This window comes from Pimephales promelas, chromosome 4 (genome assembly GCF_988280905.1).
Source record: "Pimephales promelas chromosome 4, fPimPro1.hap1.1, whole genome shotgun sequence".
Taxonomy (NCBI): Eukaryota; Metazoa; Chordata; class Actinopteri; order Cypriniformes; family Leuciscidae; genus Pimephales; species Pimephales promelas.
The window spans coordinates 12,334,441-12,362,439 of record NC_142772.1 but is presented as its reverse complement, the minus strand read 5'-3'; the positions used below and the strand labels follow the sequence as shown (position 1 = coordinate 12,362,439).

The window sequence follows — 27,999 nt, the reverse complement described above, 5'->3', positions numbered from 1 at the left end:
TGTTACTTTGTTCAAACGAAATATTTACAGCAGATTGTACGACCTGAAGAAGACACATCTTTGTTGGGATAACTCTCTCTATCTCTTTCCCATTTGAGTCGCATTTATACAAAATTGATATACCAAAAAGGCTCGAATGGCGACAGAGAGCGAAGAGAACGGCACCGAAATGCAAACTGAGGTCTGAATATGTTGTCACATGGAGCCAGTGAAATATTAGCGCTGAAGCTATTGCTAGCAAGCACTATGACTGATTAATTTAGTTTGTCAGTGCCTTTATTGGGATCACACTTTTAATCAAATCCGTTTTTTAAATGATATGCCTTATGATAGATTATTATTTTTGAAAAGAACCATTATATGTGGCTAAATATTCTGACCCCATTGAATTGGATCAATATGTTTTAACTGTTAGCTATTTTTTGTTGATGTCAATCATGTTGTGTCTCAGGTGGACGAGTCTGTTTATTCGCTGGCTCGGTGCAAGCTGGAGAACCTCCTCAATAAGAGTATGAGGATTCGAATGACAGACGGACGGACGCTTGTGGGGCTCTTCCTGTGCACAGACCGAGACTGCAACGTCATCCTGGGATCTGCACAAGAATTCCTCAAATCTACAGGTACCCAGTGCACCCCAGGTACACACCTAATGCTTTATCAAAACTTAATCATTATTATTAATGATGGTGAAATGAAGATTTGTGAAGTAATGAGGCTTTCCCCTCAGTCGTAAATTACTCGAAGCTTTTCAACACGGTGCACTCTAACGATATCTTGTGGTCAAAAGGTGGAAAAGCTACCTTTCCCAATTTTTTTATTTATTTTTTATTTATTTTGTTTTATGTTATTAATCACTTTGTGCTATGAAAACCACAAAGCAATAAAATCATCAGTGTTAGTGTTGATGTTTACACAATGTATTAAAAAATGAGAGATTAATTAATTTATGAAAGAAAATAATTAATACATATGACCAAGCGGCAACCTCCCCGTCTCTCTCTCTCTTGAAGCCAACACGGAAGTGAATTAAACTGCAATCTATCGAGTGGCCGCTTGAGGCAGGCTGCAGAAATCTGTATCTCCTAGTGATGGGAAGTCCGGTTCTTTTCTGCGAACCGGTTCTTTCGGACAGTTCGTTTTAATGAACCGGTTCAAAAAAACGGTTCACCAGTTCTTTTACGTCATCACGTAATGACGTCAATTCTATCATCCCGGCGGATAAAAATACTTAAAATTAAAGGCATTTGTAATCATAACTTCAGTTAAATAATAGTACACATCGTCATAATCATCTTGGATAAGTTTCTTACATTTACATTTTGAAAACAGACCCTGCTGAAGCTAGGCGATGTGCTAACGCGGATGTTTTATATGATTTAAATATATAAAATGCATAAATGGTCTTCATCATTTTATTTGTTATTAAATAAACTTACATTTCGCCGATTCGCCCTCTCATTTAAGTCCTGGGTTCACCCGTACTACTGCGTGCTCGTATATCAGCACAGGATCAGCCGGCCGAAAGAAAGTTCTGTTCAGTGCTATCACGCATGCGCATTGCGCAGTATCTCCAGCTCATCGGTTCTCCGAACGTGTCCGAAAGAAACAGTTCTCGGTTCTGTACTAGCACAAGAACTGCAACAACCTCTTCGGCGGTCACTCGAGACGAGTATGACTGTCCTCTCCGTTGGGTCACCTTATTTGTGGATCCTCAGGTGGCTGTAGAGGCCAATCCTTGATCCACAGATTCTACTGCAGTGTTGGCATTGAAAGGTTGAGGTGTTGTGTTGTGGTTGAGCCTTTCTCTGTTTGTCCTTGCGGTGCTTCCGCTTTGCATCTGCGGCGCAGCGAAGTTCTGTTTCGTGGTGTGCTGCACCTTCAAGCACTGCCTTTCTCCAATATGACCTGTTAAATGCTAGATTCTCCCAGTCGCCAGATGTGATGTTAAACTTTTTTAGGTTGGTCTTAATATTGTCCTTAAAGCGTTTCTTTGGCCCACCAGGGGCTCGCTGTCCTTCCTTTAGCTGGGAGTACAGGATCGGCTCGAGAACCATAGCATAGGCCTGTGTTTGCTGAGCTGAAACCTGAATATACAGACGACAAAACTAAAAAATCGATGCATGTCTGTCTCCAATATAGCCTTCTGTAGCCTATACAGTATCATGTTTATAATGTGTTAACATAACGAATTAAACATGTATGTTTAATTTCTTATGTTAACACATTATAAACATTTACTAAGCAGTGCACCATTAAAACCTTGGCAAGAGTTTACATCAAATATTTATATTGTTACATAGAAATTAAATGAGCTGTTCCTGAAAATATTATTTTAGTATAATTATAAATGTTTAGTTTGAGAGTTTTAGAATCCAATCATTGTTTCCAATCGTTAAAATAATACAGTGATAATACAGTAATTATGTGATAAACATGTTTCCAAAATGTTTTATTTTGTTACACTTACTGATGTTCAACTAAAGACTTGGAAACATACATTTCGTCCCTGAAAAAAATGCACGCATGCTCAGCTCATCAACTCATCAGTTCTCAATATGTCGCATGTGTCCTAAAGAAACAGTCGGTTCTGCACTGGTTATCCGACCGCTGTACGTTCGGTAGTACACGCATGCGCAGTATCAGCTGCTCGTGCTCATCACTTCTCTCAGCACCAACATATGTCTCCGTTGAGTGAACTTTTTGAGTTACTGGAATAAAATGTACTTCTGGATATTGGTTTATTTCGATTCGGAGGGACTGTCAGGCATGTCTGAAAGTGAGTAACTTTAGTAACTTGTGGTTTAGCGCTGACGCGAACTGTTTCGAACGATTCAGTCCGATTTAGTGTACTGGTTCGACCGGTTCACTAAAAAGAACCGGTTCAAAAGAACGATTCGTTCACGAACCGGCCATCACTAGTATCTCCCCCATGTTAAAATTCTCAACTTTACAGCAGAAAAAAACATGTTTACAGCCTGGAGCAAAAAGTGGCTTTGGTCTATAGAGCTCATTTTTCCCTTCATGACATCCCTTTATATTTAAGCCTTAAAGTTCTGCATAATTAAGGGCGTGGCCACTTGAGTGACAGGTGATTCTTGCCGCTGCTTTCACTGCTAGTCGTTTGTCTGCTGTCTGTTAGCGTCACCCTCAGCTGTGTTTGTGCTTTTCCGGGATTATTTCATACAATTTAATACATGTATTATACCTTCGCCCGTGCACGCCATTGGATTCCGTCGTGTTGAGAGAATAACCAGTGCTGTGTTTCCAGTTGTTTCCCTCACATGGATTAATGGATGTCTGATGATTTCAGTGCTTTCTCTCCGTCCATGCAATAGATGCACACCTTTGAATGAGCGCGGATTTCTAGTTCATTTACTTGAAGTTCTGAGGTAATATCTTTGGTTTGACCCATCTGAGAAACTGAGAGGCGGCCAAAATCAGATTGTAAAATAGACTGAATTAAAGCTCTTTACGAACGTGACGTGAGATGCCGACTGACGTGTGCTTGCCTTGAATCACTGTCACATGCACAAGCTTTGAGCAATATTGTAAGTAATTAATACATTTTTAACTAGCAGAATGCATCACGATGCACATAGTTGACTGCTTGTATGTTGTGAGAAATGTGTGTGATCTGTGTTATGTACTTGTATACATGCTCTTAACTAATTGCCCCTTGTGTGAGATTAATAAAGTTGATTAAAAAAGTAAAGTAAATAGTATCACTTTTAGTTACGTCTTAATTATTATAATATTTCGAAGGGCAAAACATGAACTTTAAGCATTGGCTTTACTTTTTCAATCAGCTGTCAATTCAGCGGCAGTAGCATAGCATTAGCACCTCAGCTCCACCCGCGTCCCGCCTCTTTGCCCATTTTAATTTATCCGGTAGTGACGAGAGGTGACGCACTGCCAAGATGGAGATGGCCGGCCCCGCACACTTTAGGCTTCAAAAACGCTTTTCAGAAACCTATGGGTGACGTCACGGACACTACGTCCATATTTTTTTACAGTCTATGCATAGGACAAATTAACTCTGCTTTATGTAACAAATGCAGCCCTAAACAGTGATGTAGTGGTGCCTGGAGAAGTGGTTATACTCTTAATTTATACCCCCAATATTTTTTAAGCGTCCCAGCAAAGGATGAACGCTCTGTGTTATAAACAGTGACTTGTAAGAATCTGATCAAATAGGCTACTTCATGTTTTCAGCTACTGTTGTCAATTTTTTTGGCCATCAAAACACCTTAAAATGCTTATTTCGAGATCAGGGGGGCATACCCCCGAACCACCCTAACAATATCATTTATGGGACCTGGCACCTGGGTTTTTAGAAAACCATATGTGCAGCCCTGATATGCAAGAATACTACTGATTCTATGTGTTCTATTGTATTCATTATACTATAGTCTTGCATATTGAATACTAATGCAAGACTAGTAGTCTACATGAGAATCAGTTCCAGTTTCAGCGACTTTTCTTTCCTAAATTAATCAATGTTTTTTGGACTAATCTGTTAATTTAATTTGTTCTGAATTCTTCATGTTTACTATAATAACATACAACGCTAATTCTGTGCGCATCTCCGATATTATACTAAACATGAAGAATTCAGAACATAATTAATGGTTCAATTGCTCACTCAAAAAGACAGTCACTTGTCGCCACCCTCTGGCTTAATGATGCAAGTGGCTCAAACACAGACAAGCGGAGTTTTAAACAGTGAAAAGACAAACACATTCGAAAAAACGTTATACAAATATATTTATACAATAATAATGGCAATATATTTACACGTATGCAATTTTTGGCCACCAGGGCTCACTCATTTAAAATAATAACAAAAGACGTACTTTGATAACGTCGGGAAAGAGCGTGGGCTCACGGGAGTTGTTGTCGCTGTCAATGACAACCAGCTCAGCTCATGACATGACATCATCGTTTCAGAAAATATACGGATATACAGCATCTCTATGTAGATTTAGCTTGTCAAGAAGCTTTAAATGCAACCCCAATGTTTACCTGTGTCATGCTTCTCCTATCCCAAACCCTTCTCGGGTCATATTTTTCACCCGTACGTTTGAGCTTTACTGAGCTGGCAGCAGAACGTGCAGGCAAAGCGTAATCGTGGTCCAAAACTATGATACAAACGAATATAAATATTTATATTAAGCACCTTCAATGAATGACCTAGAACATTTTTCATATATAGGGCGCACCGGATTATTAGGCACATAAGATACTGCAGTCAAGCGTTTGACTGGGTTTGCTTTATGCATCCACTATGTGCTAAGGCTAAAGGGAATGTAGTGAGTGCGCGGTGCCGGAGGTGAGGCGTTTATTTAGTAAGCATGAGCGCGCTGGAGCGGGCACGTAACTTACATTCGCAGCCTGACTCATATGAGTATTCAATGTGCGTGGCTCGCTGACAGCAGTAGCTGGCTGATTTGAATGAGACGACCCGGTTACTGTGAATGGGGAGCGCTTTATGAATTCTGTGACGCACGAGCAGCACCGGGGACAGTGTGTCTGTTAAGAATGAGCGCTCGTGAGCGGGCACGTGATTTACACATAAAAATACATGCAACATTTTTTTCTTCATCATTTTCTTTGCTTTATTGGCGGTAGTCCCTTTATGTTTGGCGGGTTTCGCCGGGTTCCGCAGGAAGTTAGAGAAAATAGAGGAGTCAAAGGTTATATGACGCCATAGACGGGCGACGAAACGGAAATAAAGAAACGTCCCGTCCCGTGTCTTCGAATTAAACTATACATTTCTCCGTATTTTAAAGTTGGTGGAAACTGTCGGGATAATGTAAGTACACATCTAATAGAAATATATAACATAGATACAGTTATTTTTGCTATTTTTAAAGCAGAAAAAATACATATTGTGGCTTTAATAGGGTGCTTGTGTTGTTAAATTGAGCTCATAATTTCCACTATCTTTAATCAAACTGATTATTTCTGTCGTGTCGGTGATTTAAAACGTCTATTGAAAAACAGCCGCAAATTTGAGCTACTTGCATTTTATCTTACACTGTATGATTGTTAACTGAAGTGAAGCGTCGCATTGGGATTCGCGCTCGGCTCGCGCTTCTATGAACAAAAATACCGCATTCTTTGATTGGTCTCATGAACATTTTCACATTGACGAGCAGGTGTTTGAGTGCTGAAGCAGATCAGATGACAAGGTCAGTTATCGTCGCGATGGGAGAATCATTGCAGCAACAAATTAGAGTTAATATTACGGGTACGACTCTAACTGGGTGTTTTTTTTTATTCACGAAATTGGATTAGCAACTAAATGATGCGCATCAGAGAGGATTTAGAAGTGGGTATACGCAATGCCGACTGAAAAGTTAAGTGGGTATACGCCGTATACCTGCACCCTGCACTACACCACTGGTCCTAAACCTATGAGTTCATAGGCAAGGTGCAATTGCCTATGCAAGGTTCATAGTGAAAGTGCTTGTGAACTGGGGAGTTTTGTAATTGAAAAAATTAAAGATTTTTTACTAAGGAACAGGTCTTGTTCAACAGTGTGAGGGCTAATATTTCTTTTTTATTTACTACTTACCCTGCCTTTAAAAATATTCTCTCACATGGGACTTGATACGACTTGATTGAAAATGCTGCCAGACTTCCAAACGGCGGCTTTTCACTACTGAAGCGCATGCCATGACACTCAAAACCTGCGCAAGGGGTTTGTTCTATTTTTTAAACAGAATATGAAGCAGTCATGTGGTTGTGTGTCGAAACGAAGCTTCGGATGTAATTGATCACATGGTTATGCCAAAACGAATCAAGCTCTGGTACAGTGGTTCATGTGAGATGTTTCGTTTTTATGATACAAGCTTCGCAGCCTCGGTGCCAAACATCACATCACTAATTATTATTCTTGTCACTTTATTTTGAACACTTGCTTTCTATTGTCAGGAATTTTCATAACAACTGTAATTATTAAATTATCGATTTTTGCATCAAAATATTCCAAAAACACTAGAACAATGTTATATATTTTGTTGATTTGTGTACGACTTACATCATCCCAAATATTTAGCTTACGTGTCCTTGCATCACCTATAAATGACATAATTCCCGCATTACCTTCGATTTCCGATTTATTTAGTAGGGACCATAGAAACATTTAAGACGCTTTAATATATTATGTGTTTTATAGACAGGTGAGCAACTGTTTGGATACATTCGTTGACAGAAAACTAACCATTGTTATACATCTCAACCAGGCGTGTATATATTAATTGTTTCGTATCGATCCATCGATTATACAGGCGATGCATTCGATGCATCGTCGCGTCCGCAAGAGTATCGATTCATGTGTTTATTTTGCAGCTTGTCTGTTCGCCTCTCTATTTTCAGCATCCGCTCCGACTAGGGTTGGGTATTGGTTGGGTTTTATCCGATACCAGTACCTACTCTGTATTTTTTTAAACGGTTCCGGTGCTTAAACGGTTCTTGAAACGGTACTTAAGAAAACGAAACCGCACACTCTTTGTCAAAAAAATAATACCCCTTTATTTACAGGGCCAAACTGAACACAATATTAACTTATATATTTAAACAATATAAATACAAGTAACATATGGTAATAATAAATAAACCAATATAAAATAAAAATTCACATAACACAATATCAAATAAAACAATATTGTATCAAACAATGTAATAATACTGGAGATTAATAGAGATTACTACCAGGGTAATCTAATATCGACATGGCTACAGGTTCCCATGTTTTGTCTGCTTGAACCAGTCATGCAAGTTATCTGGTCATTGTACTAGTTATGCAGTGCTTAGCTTGGCGAGTTTGGTATTTCGTTCTCACTGCGTCTTTGCTACGCAGCTTTGAGTAAACTTATGAAAGAGAACGTCTCTGGTTACTGATGTAACCCATGTTCTCTGAATAGGGAACAAGTCACTGCGTTCGCTGCCAAACTCCTTGCGCTTCCGACAAGCTTCCTTTTTCGGCAGAGAAATCTGAGGAGCAGATGATGCGCACGCTAATATAATAGGATGACGTGAGCGTCAAGGCGGCGCGAATCGTGATTCTATATGGGCTTCAGACAATCGTTCTGACGCATAATTTTACACGTGAAATGCAGACAAACTTTGGAGCATTTTGTCTTTGGCATCTTCATTAATCCCCTCGCTATCAGCAGACGCTCCGGGAGTCTCCCGCATGTTGATAACGGCTCCCTGATGTCCGCAAATTAGTTAAAATCTCCCGGAATCTAGAGCGAGCGAGCAAGTGCGTGCATGCTAGACAGAACAGACTGTGCTTCAAACTGTATAGTGCGCGCACGAGGGAGAGAGCGAGATATTTGCGTGACACAGAGAGCCTCATGACACAGAGACTCAGGGACCGAAATCCGAAATCTTTGTTCTTATTCGGTCTGATTACTACCGTTTACGTCAGAACCGGTTCCCTATTGGCACTGAGTTTTGGTACCCAACCCTAGCTCCGACATTTGCGTACAACCTATTCCTAAGCTACGGATGGCGCTAACCTCATTATTGTCTTCTACTTCACACGCGTTACTTATGTTTCACAGTCTATGTTCACACACATTGTTGAGTCCAGAGCCGGCGCCAGCCGAGCGCTGATGAGGGGGCGTCTGAAATACCGAGAAGAGGATACCGTGTTGGCTAGCGCTGACGGTGGAGATCCACTGTTGCAACACGACTGTCGCAAGGCCTCCCCACGTTGATGGGGGTTGTACGTTGATGGGCAGTCCTCAAGTTTACCGCTATGGGCGTGATTTTAAAAAAGCGGCCAGTCTAGAACAAAGGACTTAAACCGATCTTTCTGTGCCTTTGAGAAAATTAAAGCTCAGACGAGCTGATTTTGAACCTCCCCTTTCTTTGCTTTGCCTGCCCCAAGAATTTGGCTCGCGCATGAGAAAGTAAGCTAGGAAGCATGAATGCGATTTGAGTTTTTCCTCGAGAGATATTGAAAAAAAATATTGACCAAAATTGTGTTTCATGGTATGACTCATTTTATTTCATGGTAACGCTATATTTCACGATATAGTTATTTATATATGTAGTTATCCTCAAAAAAATCGACAAAAAGGGCTTTGTATAATAAATAAATCTAAATACTTTAGAAATGAAAAGAATTTTTTTTAGAAAAAGAAAAGAAAAAAAAGCTTATACTGCATTTTTAAGGGGCTTGTTTTGCTCTTTTTGTGATATGGCAACCTGTCACCCTGAGCTTTAATCAAGAGGAGTTCAAAAGTGTCAAGTTCATCAAGTTCAGAAGTAAAGAAGGAGAGCAGCAATATGAAAACCAAACAGCAGCTACTGTTAGTGTTGACTAAGTAGTTTAAATTATACACAACTTATAACAGTGCGTCATTATTTGACCATAGCCCGGTGAACACCTCGCTCCCGCTCAGTGCTTGTGCACGCGCGCGTCTTTTGCATCAACAAAATACGATCGATTAATTTGAGTGTCAAGTTGTAATCACGGATCGAATCAAAGGAAGATTTTATCAGCTGGGTCAGTGGCCAATTGTTTGGAGTTCAAAAATATATAACTCGCGCTGCATATTTAGTAATTTTGCCTCAGATACAGGATACTGCTTTAACAAGCAGGATGTTCATTCATGCTGAATGCGATTTTCATGTTTAAAAAGTAACTGTACATAAGAGAAGGAAAGATGCGGATAACTATACATTATTAAAGGTTATTTCTAGTCGTAACGATATTGATGTATGAAATGTTATCAAGTAAACTTTATGCTTTCCCCGTTGCGAACGTGCACTCCTGGACGTGCAACTGTAGCCTGGGTGGTGGCACTGCTCTAGTTGACGGCTGCGCCTTTCCCCCCGAAAATATCACGTTAAGGAGAACTCCGGTGAAAAATGAACCTTTGGTCTAATAAAACAACGGTACTTAGTCAACCGTTCTCTGAGATTTGTTTTCAAGATAATCGAATGTATAGAGTTTTATCTCTAAAAACTGTTTAGCGTATAATGCTAGTAATGGGGACATTTACTAAGTAAAAAGAAATCGCTAGTTTATACCACTAACAAGGCTCAAAATAGCCCCACACTAACATAGTAACATAATGAGTCCCTGCATGCAAAACGAAGCATTGAGAACTTTGTAAATAAGAAGATACTTTATAAAGACAGTTCACTTCGTGTATACAGGCGGCTCCATCTTTGGAAAACAGTAAAACAGTAGTAAACATTATTTTACATGAACACATCCAAACTATATTGCTATAGTCTACTGAGATTTGTTCTAATCGCGATATAGAATAGTATCTGTAAAACCAAAAAGACTGTTTAAATATGAATCGGGTGTCTGGGTGTGTGAATAACGAACGAACACACAGATGCCAGTGTTTCCCCTAGAAATTTTTTCAGCAGCGGTGCTGTTAGGTGCCGCCGTGCCGGAGGTTGTTACCAAGCCGCGGTGGGCGGGGCGGGGTGGGGTGTTGCTGTGTGGTTTGGGGAATTGCACCTCCGGGAGAATTTTTTTTTTTAAATAACCCCTTCAACCATGAGTTTGAAAAATGTAGAAATACATTTTCCATACACATTAGATCCATCGGCATGACAAGTTCCATCATTACGCTTATTCACTGCGTCTTTGTTATTGTAAGAGGTTAGCGACCCCTAGCGGCTGAGAAAAATACATAATGTAGCTTTAATGGGGTCATGAACAGAGAATTCAAATTTTCCTTGATATTTTGACAGTTAAGAGGTCGTTATACTATAAAAAAATAACCTGTAAGTTTTAAAACTCAAACTAAAATGTAGAAATTGATAGGGGAAAAATTAAACGTCACAACCCAGAAAAAGATTATTTACAATTTATTGAACATTTTTTCTTAATGGCAAAGGCCACACCCAATCTGTGAGCACTTAATTTTTCTGGGCTTTTCAGATGTGTGTGAGTGAGAGTGATACTATTTTATGTTTTTGCAAGAAGCCTTATGCTCATCTAGCCTGCATTTATTTAATCAAAAATACAGAAAAAAACACGTCACTTCTATTCTGAGTGGAGCGCGTATGCCTTATTTAAATTAACGAACGGCCCCTTATGGCAACATTAGCCTAATCGAAAATATTTCCATATATGGCTCTTTCCTCCGTTCTTGTCAACAAGTGGATTCAGAGCCACATTAGCAGCGCTGCCGGTCGCCATGTCTGTGTTTTTAGGTGTATAGACCATTTCACAAGATGTAAACAACACTGGTCCAGAAACACTTCCTGTTTCAGTTTGTAACTGTTTTCTTTATTTCACATGTAAAGAAAACATCTTAAAGATGTTGGTTTAACTTTTTGATTCAGTTTTAAATGTTCTGTTGGATGTATTTTATCCCAGCTTTTATTTAGTGTTAAACTGAAACAGGAAGTGCTTCTGGACCATTGTTGTTTACATCTTGTGAAATGGTCTATAAGTGAATAAAGTGAATGTCATGATATTGCTGATTTTGCAGCGGTGCATGCGCGAGAACTGAGACGAGACCGTTCTTCTTCGACTACTTTTTGTTACCGGCTGCTCGCCGCTTAGGAGTTTTACCGCCCCCTACCGTATAAGATGACGTACTGATATAGCCGGAGGCGCAAAACGTTCTGTTTACAAGCAGTACGTCATCTTATACGGTAGGGGGCGGTAAAACTCCTAAGCGGTGAGCAGCCGGTAACAAAAAGTAGTCGAAGAAGAACGGTCTCGTCTCAGTTCTCGCGCATGCGCCCATAAGGAAGTAATGGAAAGTCGAATAAAGTCGTTATTTACGTTTTTTTTCGCACAAAAAGTAGTCTCGTCGCTTGATAAAGTTATAGTTGAGCCACTGTAGGCACATGGAATACTTAAACCTTTTCTTTTAATGACTTTCTGGGCCGTCAAGAGGCAGTCCCTCAGGCTGTCTATGGAAGAGTGGTCCAGCCCTCAGATTCAATCAAAAATATCTTTATTTGTGTTCCGAAGATGAACGAAGGTCTTACGGGGTTGGTACAGCATGGGGGTGAGTAATTAATGACTTAATTTTTATTTTTGGGTGAACTAACCCTTTAACATTACTGATTAAAATTACTGTCCAAAATCCATGAAAATCCTGAAATTTGGCAATGATAATTAATATATTACAGGTATGCTGCAACCCAGAAAGCCTTTGCTAGCTTTGGTCCATTTAAAACCACTATTCATCAGCATGCATTGTTTAATCCAATAGACTGTAGCAAAAAAAAAAGAAAAAAAATATATAGCTGCGAGCAGCGATGGCGGGCCCAAGCCGGTGGCACCGCAACCCCGGTTCCTTTAGTTACCTAAAGGCACCCGGGTGGCGGTGCCGAAGGCTTTGGCCCTTTTATGATTAAATGTTAAAACGGCTTGCCATACTCTGTCATTTTGACTAGTCACAATTATGTTACAGATATCTTAAATGATAATACAAACTATCCAAAATGTAATTACGAATAGACAGAAAGACGTTGTTGATATCTACAATGTTAATTCCGGACAGGCAAACTTAGCTTTTAAATGTTAAAAGGGCTTGCCATACAGGGACGTAGGCTCAGAGAGAGGCTCACCATATTCAAACCAAAATATCTGACTTCCTCTTGGTCCGAGCTAATGACTATGTAATAGAAAGTTGTCCGGCTTGAGGAGTACAATGTATATAGCGATTTTTGTAACTGTAGATAAAACTAACAACCCCACTTTTGTCAAAAGGTGGCGCTATTTAGTCCTTGCACTATGCCCGTTTCTGAAACTTTGCACATGTGTACTGGCTAATAAATGTGACGTATCTGTTGAGTTTCAAGCAATTTCAATTTCAATTTCAATTTGACTGTTGAAAAGAAGTGCGCCGATTAGATACTCAGGATCGGTATCGGCTCTGACACTGCCATCTTTGACAAGGCTGATTAAAATTCTATATTGTGCATATACTATTAAAGGAAAGGAAAAGGAAAAATTAGGGAAGTTATAATATTTGTATAATTTAAATTTAGAAACAAATGATGTATAATTACATTTTTAGAAGATATGAGGCTTTTAGTGTTTACTTTTTTGACATGACTTTAATCTTTTGCCATAGTTGCACATGTCTACTGGCTAATAAATGTGATGTATCTGTTGAGTTTCAAGCAATTTCAAGCATGCTAAGAGTCTCAAAAGCATCAAAAAAGAATGTTAAAGTTTGATTCGTTGCCACGGCAACAGTATCAAAGATATAAAAAAAATTCATTCACAGGTCTACATCTGCCGTGTATTTACATTATACAGATGAAGTTTGAAGCAAATCGGTTAAAAATAAGAGAGTGGTTTCAAAGCATTTTAAAAGTTACACACTTCATGCTGCTAGTTGGTGGCGCTATAACTTTGACTCACAATAGTCACATCCATGTGATCGGTCTCTTACAGCGAAAACACTGCTGAAGTTTCATCAAGATCAGTTAATGTATGCTGAAGTTATAACACACATCCTGTTTCATGTTTCTCGCCATAATTTCGTTTCCTCGCCACGGCCAAACCGTTCGAGATATCAAAAATCCCTTGGCAATTTTTCATCCTTAATGTCTTGACTTCACGCTGATCGAGTTTCGTCGAATTTGGTTCAATGCTCTAGGAGCAATACTTTAAATTCCATTGCATGTGTTTTAAACACAACCCTAAATAGCCGTCTTCCTATTGGGCTGGGGTAAAAAGTAAGAGTGTGAAGTATATATGAAACGATGAGATCTATATGTGTACCAAGTTTCATATTATTACATGCAAGTGTGTTTGATTTATGGACCAAATTTTCAGACCAAGTTTATTGACCAAGTTAATCTGATTAATAAACTAATTATATAAAACTATTGTCAATGCACTACAATTAAACTAGTTATATGCCTTTACTTATAAAAAATAAAAATAAAAACTTATTTAAAAAATACCAGGCTTGAGAAATGTATTTTCTTTATGCAGGTCATACACACAGCAGTTAATGGTTAAGCCCCCTCCCCCTGCACACACACACACACACAGACAGCCAAAGACACAGAGACATGTAGGCTCAGAGTGACCATATTCAAACAAAAATATCTGACTTTCTGTGGGTCCTAGCTAATAAGTGTAAATTAGAAAGTTGTCCGGCTCGAGGAGTACAATATACATACCAATTTTTGTAACTCTAGTTAAAACTAATAACCCCACTTTTGTCAAAAGGTGGCGCTACTAAGCCCACACCACGCCCGTTTCTGAAACTTTGCACATGTCTACTGGCTAATAAATGTGATGTGTCTGTCGAGTTTCATGCATTTTGAAGCATGCTAAGGGTCTCAAAAGCATCCTAAAAGCATCCTAAAAGAAGGGTAAAGTTTGATGCATCGCCACGGCAACAGTTTCAAAGATATCAAGAATCCATTCACAGGTCTACATCTGCCGTATGTTTACATTATACAGATGAAGTTTGAAGCTTCCTGTTTCACGTTTCTCGCCATGATTTCGTTTCCTCGCCACGGACAAACCGTTCGAGATATCAAAAATCCCCACGCAAACTTTCATCCTCAATGTCTTGACTTCACGCTGACCGAGTTTCGTCGAATTTGGATCAAAGCTCTAGGAGGAGTATTTGTCATTCCATTGCGAGCGTTTTACAAACAAACCTCAATAGCCGACTTCCTGTTGGGCTGGGGTAAAAAGTAAGAGCGCGAGGTATAGATGAAACGATGAGATCAACATGTGTACCGAGTTTCATATTATTACATACAAGCGTGTTTGAGTTATGGACCAAGTGTTCGGACCCCGTTCCAGGGGGCGCTGACGAGCCGCCCTGCCACGCCCGGGTACCAGCTTCAGCCCGGCTCTGATGGCCGCGGGTTCTGACCCGTGTGCAAAGTTTCAAGAGTTTTCGAGCATGTTAAGGGCCCCAAAAATGCCCAAAAGGTAGCAGAAAAATAATAAAGAAGAAGAATAATAAATAATCCCAAGGAAAATAATAGGGCCTTCGCCCTTTCAGGGCTTGGGCCCTAATAAGGTTTTGACCAAATCAAATGCTGATGTGACCAAATGAGAAAGTTGGTAGCACCAGTTCAACCACTGGAAAAGTTAGTCTGGAGCCCTGCGCATACACGGTCAACACAAAATGAACGAATCACTCGAGACAACTCGGTAGTCCCAAACAAGGGGGTAATCCATCAGCTGGAAGCTGAAGCTGCCTCAAGGGGCCGCCATTGTAGCTGGCTATCACCTGCTGTTAGCATCCCATTGACTCCCTTTCATTTTGGCATCACTTTGACAGCGAATAACTTTACATCTGAGGCGTCCAAAGACTCCATTTATCCATTATTTATTTCTAAAGAAACATTACAATGTATAAAAGGCTCCATTACTTTGTATGTTATGTTATGGCCAGTGATGCGCGGGTTGATCCGAAATGAGCGGGTGCCTGCGGTCACCCGCGGTTGCCCGCGGTTACGAGTCATCCAAAAATATTTTTAATGATATTCGGGTCGCGGTCGGTCGGTTGTTTGAAATAAAGATGTCAATTAAACCTTTGTAATTTATATAGTACTAGACACAATTTTGTATGAAATACATAGGCATACACTTTATTGGCTGAATAACTGGCGCGAAGATGACGCACGCACGAGCTCAGTCTGCAGGTAGAGATGGAGGCGGCAAGACAGAAAGTGAGGTCTGGGGAGTGGAAGCTCCGCAAATACACAGACAGAAAAAGCAAAGTGTGGGAGACATTTGACGAAATAATCAAAGATGATGGCCAAAGTGCTGGATTTGTCATGTGTACTTCTTGCGATGCAATTTACACATTTGATAGCCACAAAACTGGCACGACCAACATGGCACGTCACAAGTGCGGCCCCGGGAAGCCATCACAGCCGAATAGAGCAGCGTCAGGCCAACCAGGACCACAAACTATAGATGCCTTTATGCGCCCTGACCACACGAAAATTCCTCTTCAAGTGAAGAGTAAATTTGTGGATTATTGCGTGGACTTTTGTTGCACAGACCTGCGCCCGTTTGATATTGTTTCAGGGGAAGGTTTTACGAAAGTAGCCCAGGGTCTCATCAACATTGGAGCACGTTATGGCGCAGTCGACGCAAATGGAGTGCTTCCTCATAGGCAGACAGTCTGTGATCGAGCTAAAAAACAGGCCATGGTCGAGAAACAAGCTTTATCCGAGGTACTGAAGTCAGCGGTGCACGACCATGGAGGGCTTGCAATAACGACTGATATGTGGACTGATGATTTTAACAGAAGGTCCTACACTGTCTTGACGTGCCATTATATCACAGAGGACTGGAAGCTGGCAAGCCGTGTTATGTCCACTGTGGAATTCGATTGCACATTGCCCAAAACAGCAATCAACATCCATGAACAGATTAATGAGCAGCTGTGTTCATACGGGATCTCATTCGACCAAGTGGTGCTCGTGAGTGACCAGGGTTCTAACATCAAAGCTGCCCTAAAAAATTATCACTGGATACCATGTGCAGCCCATGTTCTGAACACAATTCTGAAACATACGTTCAGTGGATCTGACATTGATGAGGTAACGGAGATGATTGACGCGTGCAAGGGCATCGTCAAATATCTTAAAAAAGCCAGTGCAAGCACAGCTCTCCCACATGGCTTAGTCCAGTGGTGTAGTGCAGGGTATACGCAGGTATACGGCGTATACCCACTTCCTTTTCAGTCGGCATTGCGTATACCCACTTCTAAATCCCCTCTGATGCGCATCATTTAGTTAATCCAATTAATTAGCTAATCCAATTTCATGATAAAAAAAAAAGCACCCACCCAGTTAGGGTCGTACCCGTAGGCCTAATATTAACTCTAATTTGTTGCTGCAATGATTCTCCCATCGCGACGATAACTGACCTTCTCATCTGATTTGCTTCAGCACTCACCTGCTCGTCAATGTCAAAATGTTCGTGAGACCAATAAAATAATGCAGTATATTTGTTCACAGATGCGCGAGCCGAGCGCGAATCCCAACGCGACGCTTCACTTCAGTTAACGATCATACAGTGTGAGATAAGATGCAAGTAGCTCAAATTTACGGCTGTTTTTCAATAGACGTTTTAAATGACCGACAGAAATAATCAGTTTTATTAAAGACAGTGGAAATTATAAGCTCAATTTAACAACACAAGCACCCTATTAAATATATTGCCATTATTATTGTATAAATATATTTGTATAGCGTTTTTTCGAATGTGTTTGACTTTTTACTGTTTGTATAACTCCGCTTGTCTGTGTTTGCGCCACTTGCATCATTAAGCCAGAGGGTGGCGACAAGTGACTGTCTTTTTGAGTGATCAATTGAACTATTAATTAAATTAACAGATTAGTCCAAAAACATTGATTAATTTAGGAAAGAAAAGTCGCTGAAACTGGAACTGATTCTCATGTTTAAGAATCTGATCAAATAGACTACTTCATGCTTTTAAAGCTAACTGTTGTCATTTTTTTGGCCATCAAAACACCTTAAAATGAGATCAGGAAAATCTAAATTTTCTCGGGGGGGGGCATGCCCCCGAACCCCCCTAACAATATAATTTATGGGACCTGGGTATTTAGAAAACCATATGTGCGGCCCTGATATGCAATAATACTGATTCTATGTTTTCTATTGTATTCACTCTATTCTATAGTCTTGCGTATTCACACTAATGCAAGACTATAGTCTTACATGTCACTGTTTATAACACAGACCGTTCATCCTTTGCTGGGACGCTTAAAAAAATATTGGGGGCATAAATTAAGAGTATACCCACTTCTCCAGGCACCACTACATCACTGGCTTAGTCCAAGATTGTGAGACTCGTTGGAACAGTAAAATTGACATGCTCAAATCTGTGAGCAAGCAATACAGAGAAATTAACGAGCTACTCGAAAGCAGGGGGCAGTCAGAGCGCATGGAAGGCATATATCATAACACGCTCACAGCCGTGATAGATTTCTTGGAGCCTTTCAAGAAAGCATCTGAGGAGTTGCAGGGACAGGACTACCCGACACTGCATTTAGTGATGCTGTGGTTTTACAATCTGGACGCACACTGCCAACCAGTCTTTGGAGACCCGGAGTACATGGCTTTGCTCCGTACGCGCGCACTTGCTCTACTCCATCAAAAGTTAATCCTCACAGACACGCACAAAATCGCCCTCTTCCTCTGCCCCCGCTACAAAAGTCTCAAAATGATGACTGAGACTGAAAGGAAGAATCTCCACAGAATCGTTAGTAACCTCATGTCTCTTGAAGCCGCGGGCTCTCCTGAGACTTCAAGCACTACAGCACCACGAACATCTACAGGCGAGGGTAAGTGACTGTGTTATTAATGATGAATGGGATATTTCAATTTAAGTCTGGTAAATGACATTATTGACAAATGCTATTTTACCTTCCACAGACGTCACTAACGAAAGTCAGAGAGAGAAAAGACCTAGAGTGGACTTCGCTGAATGGGCCGATGATGCCGCTGATGTGGGCCTAACGAATGAATTGGAGCGGTACCGTGCTGCACACTTTACGCTGGATGACTGTAACGAGGACCGGTTGCTTGAATTTTGGGAGAGACAGGGACCCACCTTCCCGAGGCTTCGTGCATTGGCAAGGAGGATCCTCTGCGTTCCAGCATCAAGTGCAGCCAGTGAGCGCACATTCAGCTCCGCTGGTCGTGTCATAGAGGCGAGAAGAAACCGTCTCAACCCTGGGACGGTTGATTCAATACTATTTCTACACAGCGCGAGGACAGCTAAAAAATAAGTAGGCTAATGTTCTGTTTTAGGCCACAAAATGCACATTATAGCCCGTTTAAGCCCAAGTTAGGCTTACTGTATCTGATTTAGGTTCCTGTGTTAGTTATAGGATATATTTGTAGGCTAAAAACAATGAAGCCTATTTTGTTTCATTATACAAATGCATTTTCGTTTATTGTATTAGGCTACTTTTTTTTTTTTTTGTTACCAACAAGTGGCACCTTTTAGCCTTCTTTTTAAAACAGGTTAAGTTTACTGTGTTTCAGTATTCAGCTTTACTTTAATGGGTATTTGTGAACTTTTATTTATTGATATTGTAGCAGTCTTTGGCTTAGCCTATCTGTTTTTGTTAGTCTAAAATGCGTTAATAAAGACTTTACATATTCTATGCCTACAATTTGTGTTGTGTGACCTTTAATTGGGCATCACGTGGCGAAATAGCCTAAACCTTAATACAAATGGGAAATCCTTATTTACCTTTTGAATGTAGAACTTATTAACTTTTGAATAAATGCTGACGCGGGACAAAATGCCCGATTTCCCAACACATTGAACTGAGCAATACCATTGTACCATTTTAATAGACTACTTTTAAACGTATATAACTCGGTAATGTCAGTTTTATGTATTTTCTGAGAGGGCGCGGGATTTTTGTTGGGAAAGTCGGGGTAGAGACGCACACTTTGACTAGACTGGATAAACACATGCAGCATTTTAATTGTTAAGAAAATGAAACGAAATAAATTAATAAATAAAGCCTTTTTTACATAACACTAGGCTATATCATACAGCATTCAGAAAAAGAACAGTTTGCGCTCCTAGGCTTTCACACTTTTCCGAAAGTTGGCCTTCTCTCAGTAAACCTGCTGATGAATTCTTTAAGCAGGGTCGAAACGTAAACATCGCATTCATCAATAATGCGCATTCATAATAAATATTTAATACTTTTAAAAAAATGCGGTCCAGGAAGCGGGTCGGGTACAATATTTCCTTTTTCTTTTTTTCGGTCCGAGTTGCGGGCGGGTTAGTTGAAAACGTCGGTCGGGTGCGGGTTGTTTATAGATTGACCCGCGCATCACTGGTTATGGCCCCGTAGAAGCCGTTCTTATAAAAATAGGCTAAAAATTGCGTCATAACCACTCGACTGTCCGTCGCACAGTAGAGAAGTTACCTTATAGACAGCAGGAGAAGCTCGCACAGCCTCGTAGGCAATCTTTTACTGTCTATAGTCAGCCCATGGCATAGATAGAAGCAAAATGTCAAAATAATTAATCAGAATACTTACCAAAAGTTGCTCCAGGTCGCACTTCGCCGTCTCTGTGCACGATTAAAATTTGTGTTGGCACAGCTACTAGACGATTTACAACTGTCAAGTCAGTTTGCTCACGTGACATCTACGTCGTCAAGCTCAGTTTGAGCCCGCGCAGAATGCTCGGCTATCAGGAAGTGAGTGCCCATGTTGAGCTTCAGCTCTCTCCGTTGAAATCAACGGGGTCGCTGTGTCCATTTTTTTTACTGTCTATGGTCCCGAATCATATTAAAGATTCATTCAAAATGAACGAATCGTTCATGAACGATACATCACTATTAACCCTCTATAACCGACGGAAGCGCCGGCGCTCCGGTTTGTGTGTGTCTGTTTAAGAGCCTATAGACACTGAAACCAAATGGCTAGCTCAATCATTCTTTTTGCATACAAAACCAGAGAGGTAACATGTTCAGATCAAGCCTCCAACATGCTCATGTTGCGTTGTTTTAATAATGAGTCTGTACAAATTGCGTAATATGCGTTTACAAAAATAAAAAACACACAAAAATGGATTGCATGTCTTTGCACATATTCTGTAGATCTGCCAACATGACATCATGACTTTTGCGTAAACATACACGCCACTTTCGAGTCAGGTGGCGTGTTATCTCTACGCATTTTGAGCTATCCGCGTGTATCCGCGTGTATGCGTGTATGTCTACGCCATTAACGTCCGTGTCATTCCGCGTGTCTGTACATGCAGTCAAATCTCCAGTCATAAATGCCATTAACCCCAGTGACGGTTAAGTTTAGGGATGGGGTTGAGGTAAATCATATCTTTTTTTTACCTAGGATGGTAAGGGAACAGTCATAAATGCCATTAACCCCAGTGACGGTTAGGTTTAGGGACGGGGTTGAGGTAAGTCATATATTTATATAACGTTAAGTCAACGGCGTTCATAAACACGCTGAAAGGCGATTATGCGTCTTGATAGCACGCCAAAAATGGAAATACGAATTGGCGTGGCATACACACGCTACTTCATGAGATCAGTCTGGATCTGCGATTGATAGTTACATCTTCCGATGGCTTATTGACGTATCACGTTCTGTGCACTATGACCCCAGCGTGTGTCGCATGATGTGACGTCAAAAGCTGCATCATTTGACCATGCATTTGACTCCCATCTGCTATATGTTCCCTCTTATCGTTATTGTCTTTTTACCATTGCTTCATTCTATCATTTCCTTCTCATTTATACACTCGCAAATACAAGCACATTCACACACGCACACACACAGACACACACGCAACGTTATGACTAAATGAAAGTACACGGACGTGAAGTTTTTGGAAATACTAATTGCGTCCGATGACGCTGAACTCTCCGTCTGCTCATCGGCTTTATTTATTTATTTTTTATTTATTTTATTATTAATTGTTCTGACAGGGTCTATTTATTTTATATTCTAACCAATTCAGTGTTCAATCAATATTTAAATGCAAAATGTTATCTGTTTGACCACAAATGTAATTGAATATTTTACATGGCATTTTTACCCCCTTTTTTTTTGAATGAGTGTAAAAATGAAAAAAAAAAAAATGAAATCTTAAAAACTAATTTATGTAATCAGTTCAAATCAATTCTGTATAGTTTTAAATTGTTTTATGCATGTTTTTCACATTGACAAGTTTACGGTTTAGATTTATCCATTTTTTGTATTGATTAAAATATGTAGAATAAAAAAACGGTTTTCTTTTTGTTTATTGCACTTTTGAGATATTTATCTAGTTACTATTGATGTATTACAAACATAGCCTTCAAATTGGGAGAGTAAGGATTATTTTGATGTATGGCATATGAAAATGCTCAAAAGAATGACAGCACAGCATGTAAAAATAGAAAGATAGAAATAGAAATACTCTGGTGGAATTGTTCTATGGCAGGTCATGAAGAGTTAAAATGATCCCAAAATTAACATAATCTATTGCGTTGATCACAAGATATTCCTCATGGAGGAACAATTTTAATTAAAGCTGCAAGCAGCGATGGGCGGGCCCTCGCACCTGTAGCGCGTTGGGGTGTGAGTCAGCCGCATTGCATATTCTGCGGCTCAGCCGGTGCGGCTGTGAATTTGGTTCGCTGCTTCGTTAAAGGTCACTTCCTGTTGCCAGCAGGTGGCGCTATGACTGTGGGTGAATGTAGGCATGTAGATTTGTTCGGGGCGGGACTCTTGTCAAATGTGTAAAATTTCGTGCAGATCTGGGCATTTACAGCCAAGTTACTACAACTTCCTGTTTCATGGCGAATCATCGACGCCACGGACACGCCCATGAACGAAAACGCGCAGATAGCTCAACTTTACATCGACAATGCCTTTAGAAGAAACAGAAGAAATATGAAGTCGATCAGACTAAATCCCTAGGAGGAGTTAGTTAAAGTACACAATGAGTAAATCATCCAAAATTGGCAGTAAAATTAGCAATGGCGGACTTCCTGTCGAGTTTAGGGAATCGCTCCAAGAGACTTTTCTGTGCGTCTGGACATGATAGATATACCACAGAAATGTCGTACAGGTCGGTCAAACATGCGGCCGGGGCTGCTTCGTTAAAGGTCACTTCCTGTTGCCAGCAGGTGGCGCTATGACTGTGGGTAAATGTCGGCATGTAGATTTTTTCAGGGCGGGACTCTTGTCAAATGTGTCAAATTTCATGCAGATCTGGGCATTTACAGCCAAGTTACAACAACTTCCTGTTTCATGGCGAATCATCGACGCCACGGACACGCCCATGGACGAAAACGCGCAGATAGCACAACTTTACATCGTCAATGCCTTTAGAAGAAACAGCAGAAATTTGAAGTCGATCAGACTAAATCCCTAGGAGGAGTTAGTTAAAGTACGTAATGAGTAAATCATCCAAAACTGTCGGTAAAATTAGCAATGGCGAACTTCCTGTCGAGTTTAGGGAATCGCTCCAAGAGACTTTTCTGTGCGTCTGGACATGATAGATGTACCACAGAAATTTCGTACAGGTCGGTCAAACATGCGGCCGGGGCTGCTTCGTTAAAGGTCACTTCCTGTTGCCAGCAGGTGGCGCTATGACTGTTGGTGAATGTCGGCATGTAGATTTGTTCAGGGCGAGACTCTTGTCAAATGTGTCGAATTTCGTGCAGATCTGGGCATTTAAGGCCAAGTTACTACAACTTCCTGTTTCATGGCGAATCATCGACGCCACGGACACGCCCATGGACGAAAACGCGCAGATAGCACAACTTTACATCGTCAATGCCTTTAGAAGAAACAGCAGAAATTTGAAGTCGATCAGACTAAATCCCTAGGAGGAGTTAGTTAAAGTACGTAATGAGTAAATCATCCAAAACTGTCGGTAAAATTAGCAATGGCGGACTTCCTGTCGAGTTTAGGGCATTGCTCCAAGAGACTTTTCTGTGTGTCTGGACATGATCGATGTACCACAGAAATTTCGTACAGGTCGGTCAAACATGCGGCCGGGGCTGCTTCGTTAAAAGTCACTTCCTGTTGCCAGCAGGTGGCGCTATGACTGTTGGTGAATGTTGGCATGTAGATTTGTTCAGGGCGAGACTCTTGTCAAATGTGTCGAATTTCGTTCAGATCTGGGCATTTACAGCCAAGTTACTACAACTTCCTGTTTCATGGCGAATCTTCGACGCCACGGACACGCCCATCGACGAAAACGCACAGATAGCACAACTTTACATCGTCAATGCCTTTAGAAGGCACAGCAGAAATTTGAAGTCGATCCGACTAAATCCCTAGGAGGAGTTCGTTAAAGTACGGAGTGTGTAAATCGTCCAAAAATGGCCGCCAAATTCAAAATGGCGGACTTCCTGTCGAGTTTAGGGTATGGGTTCTTGAGGCTTTTTTGTGCATCTTGATATGATACACGTCCCCACCAAATTTCGTGCATGTAGGTTGAACGTGGACGAGGGGCTAATTTTTTCCAATTTTCTAGGTGGCGCTAGCGTGCCATTTTGCCACGCCCATCCGCGAAACCCACAAAATACGAAATTTTTCACCAGTCCTGACATGCGTGCCGAATTTGGTGAGTTTTTGAGCATGTTGCAGCCCCGAAAATGGCGCTTACTTTGCAGAAAAAAAAAAAAATTAAAGCTACAAGCAGCGATGGGCGGGCCCTCGCACCTGTAGCGCCTCGGGTTGTGAGGCGGCCGCGTTGCATATTCTGGAGCTCAGCCGGTGCGCCTGTGAATTTACTACGCTTCATTAAAGGCCACTTCCTGTTGCCAGCAGGTGGCGCTATGACTGTTGGTGAATGTCGGCATGTAGATTTGTTCAGGACGGGACTCTTGTCAAATGTGTAAAATTTCTTGCAGATCTGGGCATTTACAGCCAAGTTAATACAACTTCCTGTTTTATGGCGAATCATAGACGCCACGGACACGCCCATCGACGAAAATGCGCAGATAGCACAACTTTACATCATCAATGCCTTAAGAAGGCACAGCAGAAATTTGAAGTCGATCTGACTAAGTCCCTAGGAGGAGTTTGTTAAAGTACAGAGTGTGTAAATCATCCAAAAATGGCGGTAAAATTAGAAATGACTTTCTGACTTCCTGTCGAGTTTAGGGCATTGCACCAAGAGGCTTTTCTGTGCGTCTGGACATGTTAGATGTACCACAGAAATTTTGTGCATGTCGGTCAAACATGCGGCGGGGGCTGCTTCATTAAAGGTCACTTCCTGTTGCCAGCAGATGGCGCTATGACTGTGGGTGAAAGTCGGCATGTAGATTTGTTCAGGGCGGGACTCTTGTCAAATGTGTAAAATTTCGTGCAGATCTCGGCATTAACAGCCAAGTTACTACAACTTCCTGTTTCATGGCAAATCATCGACGCCACAGACACGCCCATGAACGAAAACGCGCAGATAGCTCAACTTTACATCGTCAATGCCTTTAGAAGGCACAGCAGAAATTTGAAGTCGATACGACAAAAGCTTTTTTTAAACAGGATCCTCTTCCTGTCCTATCGTTGTAAAGTGGTTTAGTTGTTCTGGAGGGGCCATAATTGAAGCTGAATCATAAGACACCATAGAGGATTGTACATTTATAATTGTGTTTCGGATGCTTTCTATTTTCTCATTGAAGTAATTCATAAAATCATTACTACTAAACTGTAACGGTATATTTTGCTCTGGTGATGTCTGTTTATTTGTTAGTCTAGCCACGGTGTTAAATAAAAACCTTGGATTATTTTGGTTATTTTCTATTAGTTTGCGGAGATGCTCAGCCCTGGCTGTTTTTGTGTCTTTGTCTTTTTATAACGTGACATGCTGTCTTTCCACGCGATTCTAAAGACCTCTAAATTAGTTTGTTTCCATTTACGCTCTAACTTACGGGTTTCTCTCTTGATAGCATGCGTAGCACTGTTGTACCAGGGTGCTTTAGTTTTCTCTCTAACCTTTTTTAATCTAATTGGTGCAACAATATCTAATGTACTAGTGAAAATGGTGCTTAAACTGCTAGTCATTTCCTCTAATTCATCTGTTTGTTTGGGTTCATTTAGCAGCTTAGATAGATCAGGTAAGCTATTTGAGAATCTATCTATAGTGGTTGGAAGGATTGTTCTGCCTGGTCTCTAACGTGGCGCAACATGACATATTTCAGCAGTACGTAATATGCAAGTCACCATGTAATGATCAGCGACGTCATCGCTTTGCGGTATAATATCTATATCAGTTGGATTTGTTCCATATGATATAATTAAATCTAGTGTATGATTTAGACGATGAGTGGGTGCACTGACATTTTGTTTGACCCCAAAGGAGTTTAATAAGTCTGTAAACGCAGCCCCTAAAGCATCATTTGTATTATCTACGTGTATGTTAAAATCGAACAATTATTGCTTTATCGACATTCACCAATAGATCCGATAGAAAGTCTGCGAACTCTTTTAGGAATTCAGCATATCGCCCTGGAGGTCTATATACAGTAGCCAAGGCTAGAGATAATATGGATTTCCTTCTTACATCTAAGAGCGTAACATTTAGCACAAGTACTCCAAATGAATTAAACCTGTGACCTGTTTTCTGAGTAATATTAAAAATATCTTTATAGATTGTTGCAACACCGCCGCCACGACCAATCAGACAAGGCTCATGTTTATACCAACTTATAATTTACCAACTTACCACAAATAATTTGTGCTATAGATACTTTAAACCCACAATTAATTTGCTTGTTGAGGAGAGGCAAGGCACCAAGTTCTAAATTTACCAAAGCAGGGGTGATATTTTATATTTTGTATCTCACTATTTTACTAAAAACATGTAATATAGATTACATTTAATATTTAATTTGTAGTATTACTTGAATAATGACAGGAACACCTTTAAAATTCGATAAAATATATATTTATATTTTTAAATGGAAAAATTCACCACTGAGTTGGGACCACTACAGGCCCTTGGTTGATAGTCACATGTAAAACCATACATGTCTCCTCAGTACCATGGTTAAAAGTTAAAAAAATACATTTATATTTTTTTCCCACAGATTCTTTCTCACAAGGTGAACCCAGAGTGTTGGGACTGGCTATGATCCCCGGCCATCATGTGGTTTCTATAGAAGTGGAATCTGAAAGCCTTCAGACCACCACCCATGGACTCTGACAACTTAAGAGACATTTGGGGTCACCATATGGACTATAGAGAATTTAGTTTTTCATGCACACTTTGTATCTGCAACTACAGAGATAGCAGAAGAGCTGGAGTTGTAACCCAATAGGATTTTTCCCAGTGTGTGTGTGTGTGTGTGTGTGTGTGTTTTTCTTTTTTTCTTCAGGGAAATGCAATACACAGTGGTTTGGACCTCTGTGTTGAAACAAAAATTATTAATAACAGTGTGACTTGTAAACTGTACCCTTTTGCTTGTTTGTTTGCTTTGTGAGCAGTGCACATTGTGTATGTAATTCTATGGATATTGCAATTTTTCAATAAGAGTTTAATAATCAATCTGATATTTGTATGATGTCATTGCACCATTTATTACTATTTCCTCATAACCTCATATCACCAGCAGAGGTCATTCACAGACCTTATTCTTTTACATGTTGATTATAATTGCACATAAACAAAATGACATCTTTCAACTGCTAAAATTACGAGAGTGCAAATAATTATATATGCATACATATATCTCAATACATTACAAAATTAAAAGGATTTTTATTTTACTGAATTCATATCTATGGATATAGAAAAAGAACGACTAAATACCATCTTGGTTATTTAGTTATCCAATATAATTGTCAAGTTAATGTAAAATGAAAATATATACAGTATATTTTAGCATTATCAAAATCTCACTGCTCTTTTCTTGTAAATTCTTGTACACAACAATTATTTACTGCATGCAAATACTTTTATCATTGACCAAATATACAATTATAACTTTAGTTTGCAGTGGATATAAAAAGTCTGCACACCTGGTTTGCGTCACAAAAACAGCTGTTTTTTTTTTGTGATGTAAGAACTGCAAGTTAAATCATATCAAAATCTTTAATGTAAAAATTACATTTTTTACATTTTAAAATTTCATCAGAGAAGCATGGTGGTGGCAGCATCATGCTTTTGAGCTGATTTTTTTTTTTTCTTCAGTTGGAACTGGGGGGTGCTTCTCAATACTCAAATTGAGGTGATAGCACTCAAGTTTCCTCGCTCCTCTGACCTCCAGCCTGTGACCTGGAAACCGATTGAATTCAGCCATATTAAAGGACATCTCAGTTAGCTAATTGCACCATGACGAGGCGAGGAACATGGAGTGAGTAAGCATCCAGAGGAGCTGTGCGCTAGGATGCACAGGTGTATCCTATAAAGAAGTTTTTCTTGACGAGAAACCTGGTATAAATTCTCCTCCCCCTTCACATCTGTCATAATACTTTTAATTTATGCTTTACATTTGCAGTTTAAATAAACCATATATCAACAGGGCATCTTGCTTTATTT

The 27,999-nt window shown here is 40.2% G+C and overlaps 1 protein-coding gene across 2 annotated transcripts; it reads left to right on the top strand.

The window, feature by feature from the left end:
• Positions 1–7: 7 nt before the first annotated feature.
• On the top strand, positions 8–27,984 carry naa38 (N-alpha-acetyltransferase 38, NatC auxiliary subunit). Of its 2 annotated transcripts, none has more exons than XM_039674206.2 (3): positions 8–181; positions 452–638; positions 26,549–27,984. In XM_039674206.2, the coding sequence occupies exons 1-3, from the start codon at positions 137–139 to the stop codon at positions 26,662–26,664; spliced, it is 348 nt and encodes a 115-aa protein (XP_039530140.1). In that variant the 5' UTR covers positions 8–136; the 3' UTR covers positions 26,665–27,984. The 2 variants fall into 2 exon arrangements, with proteins under 2 accessions (XP_039530140.1, XP_039530141.1); XM_039674207.2 differs by having other exon boundaries at positions 12–181; positions 452–620.
• Positions 27,985–27,999: the final 15 nt, after the last annotated feature.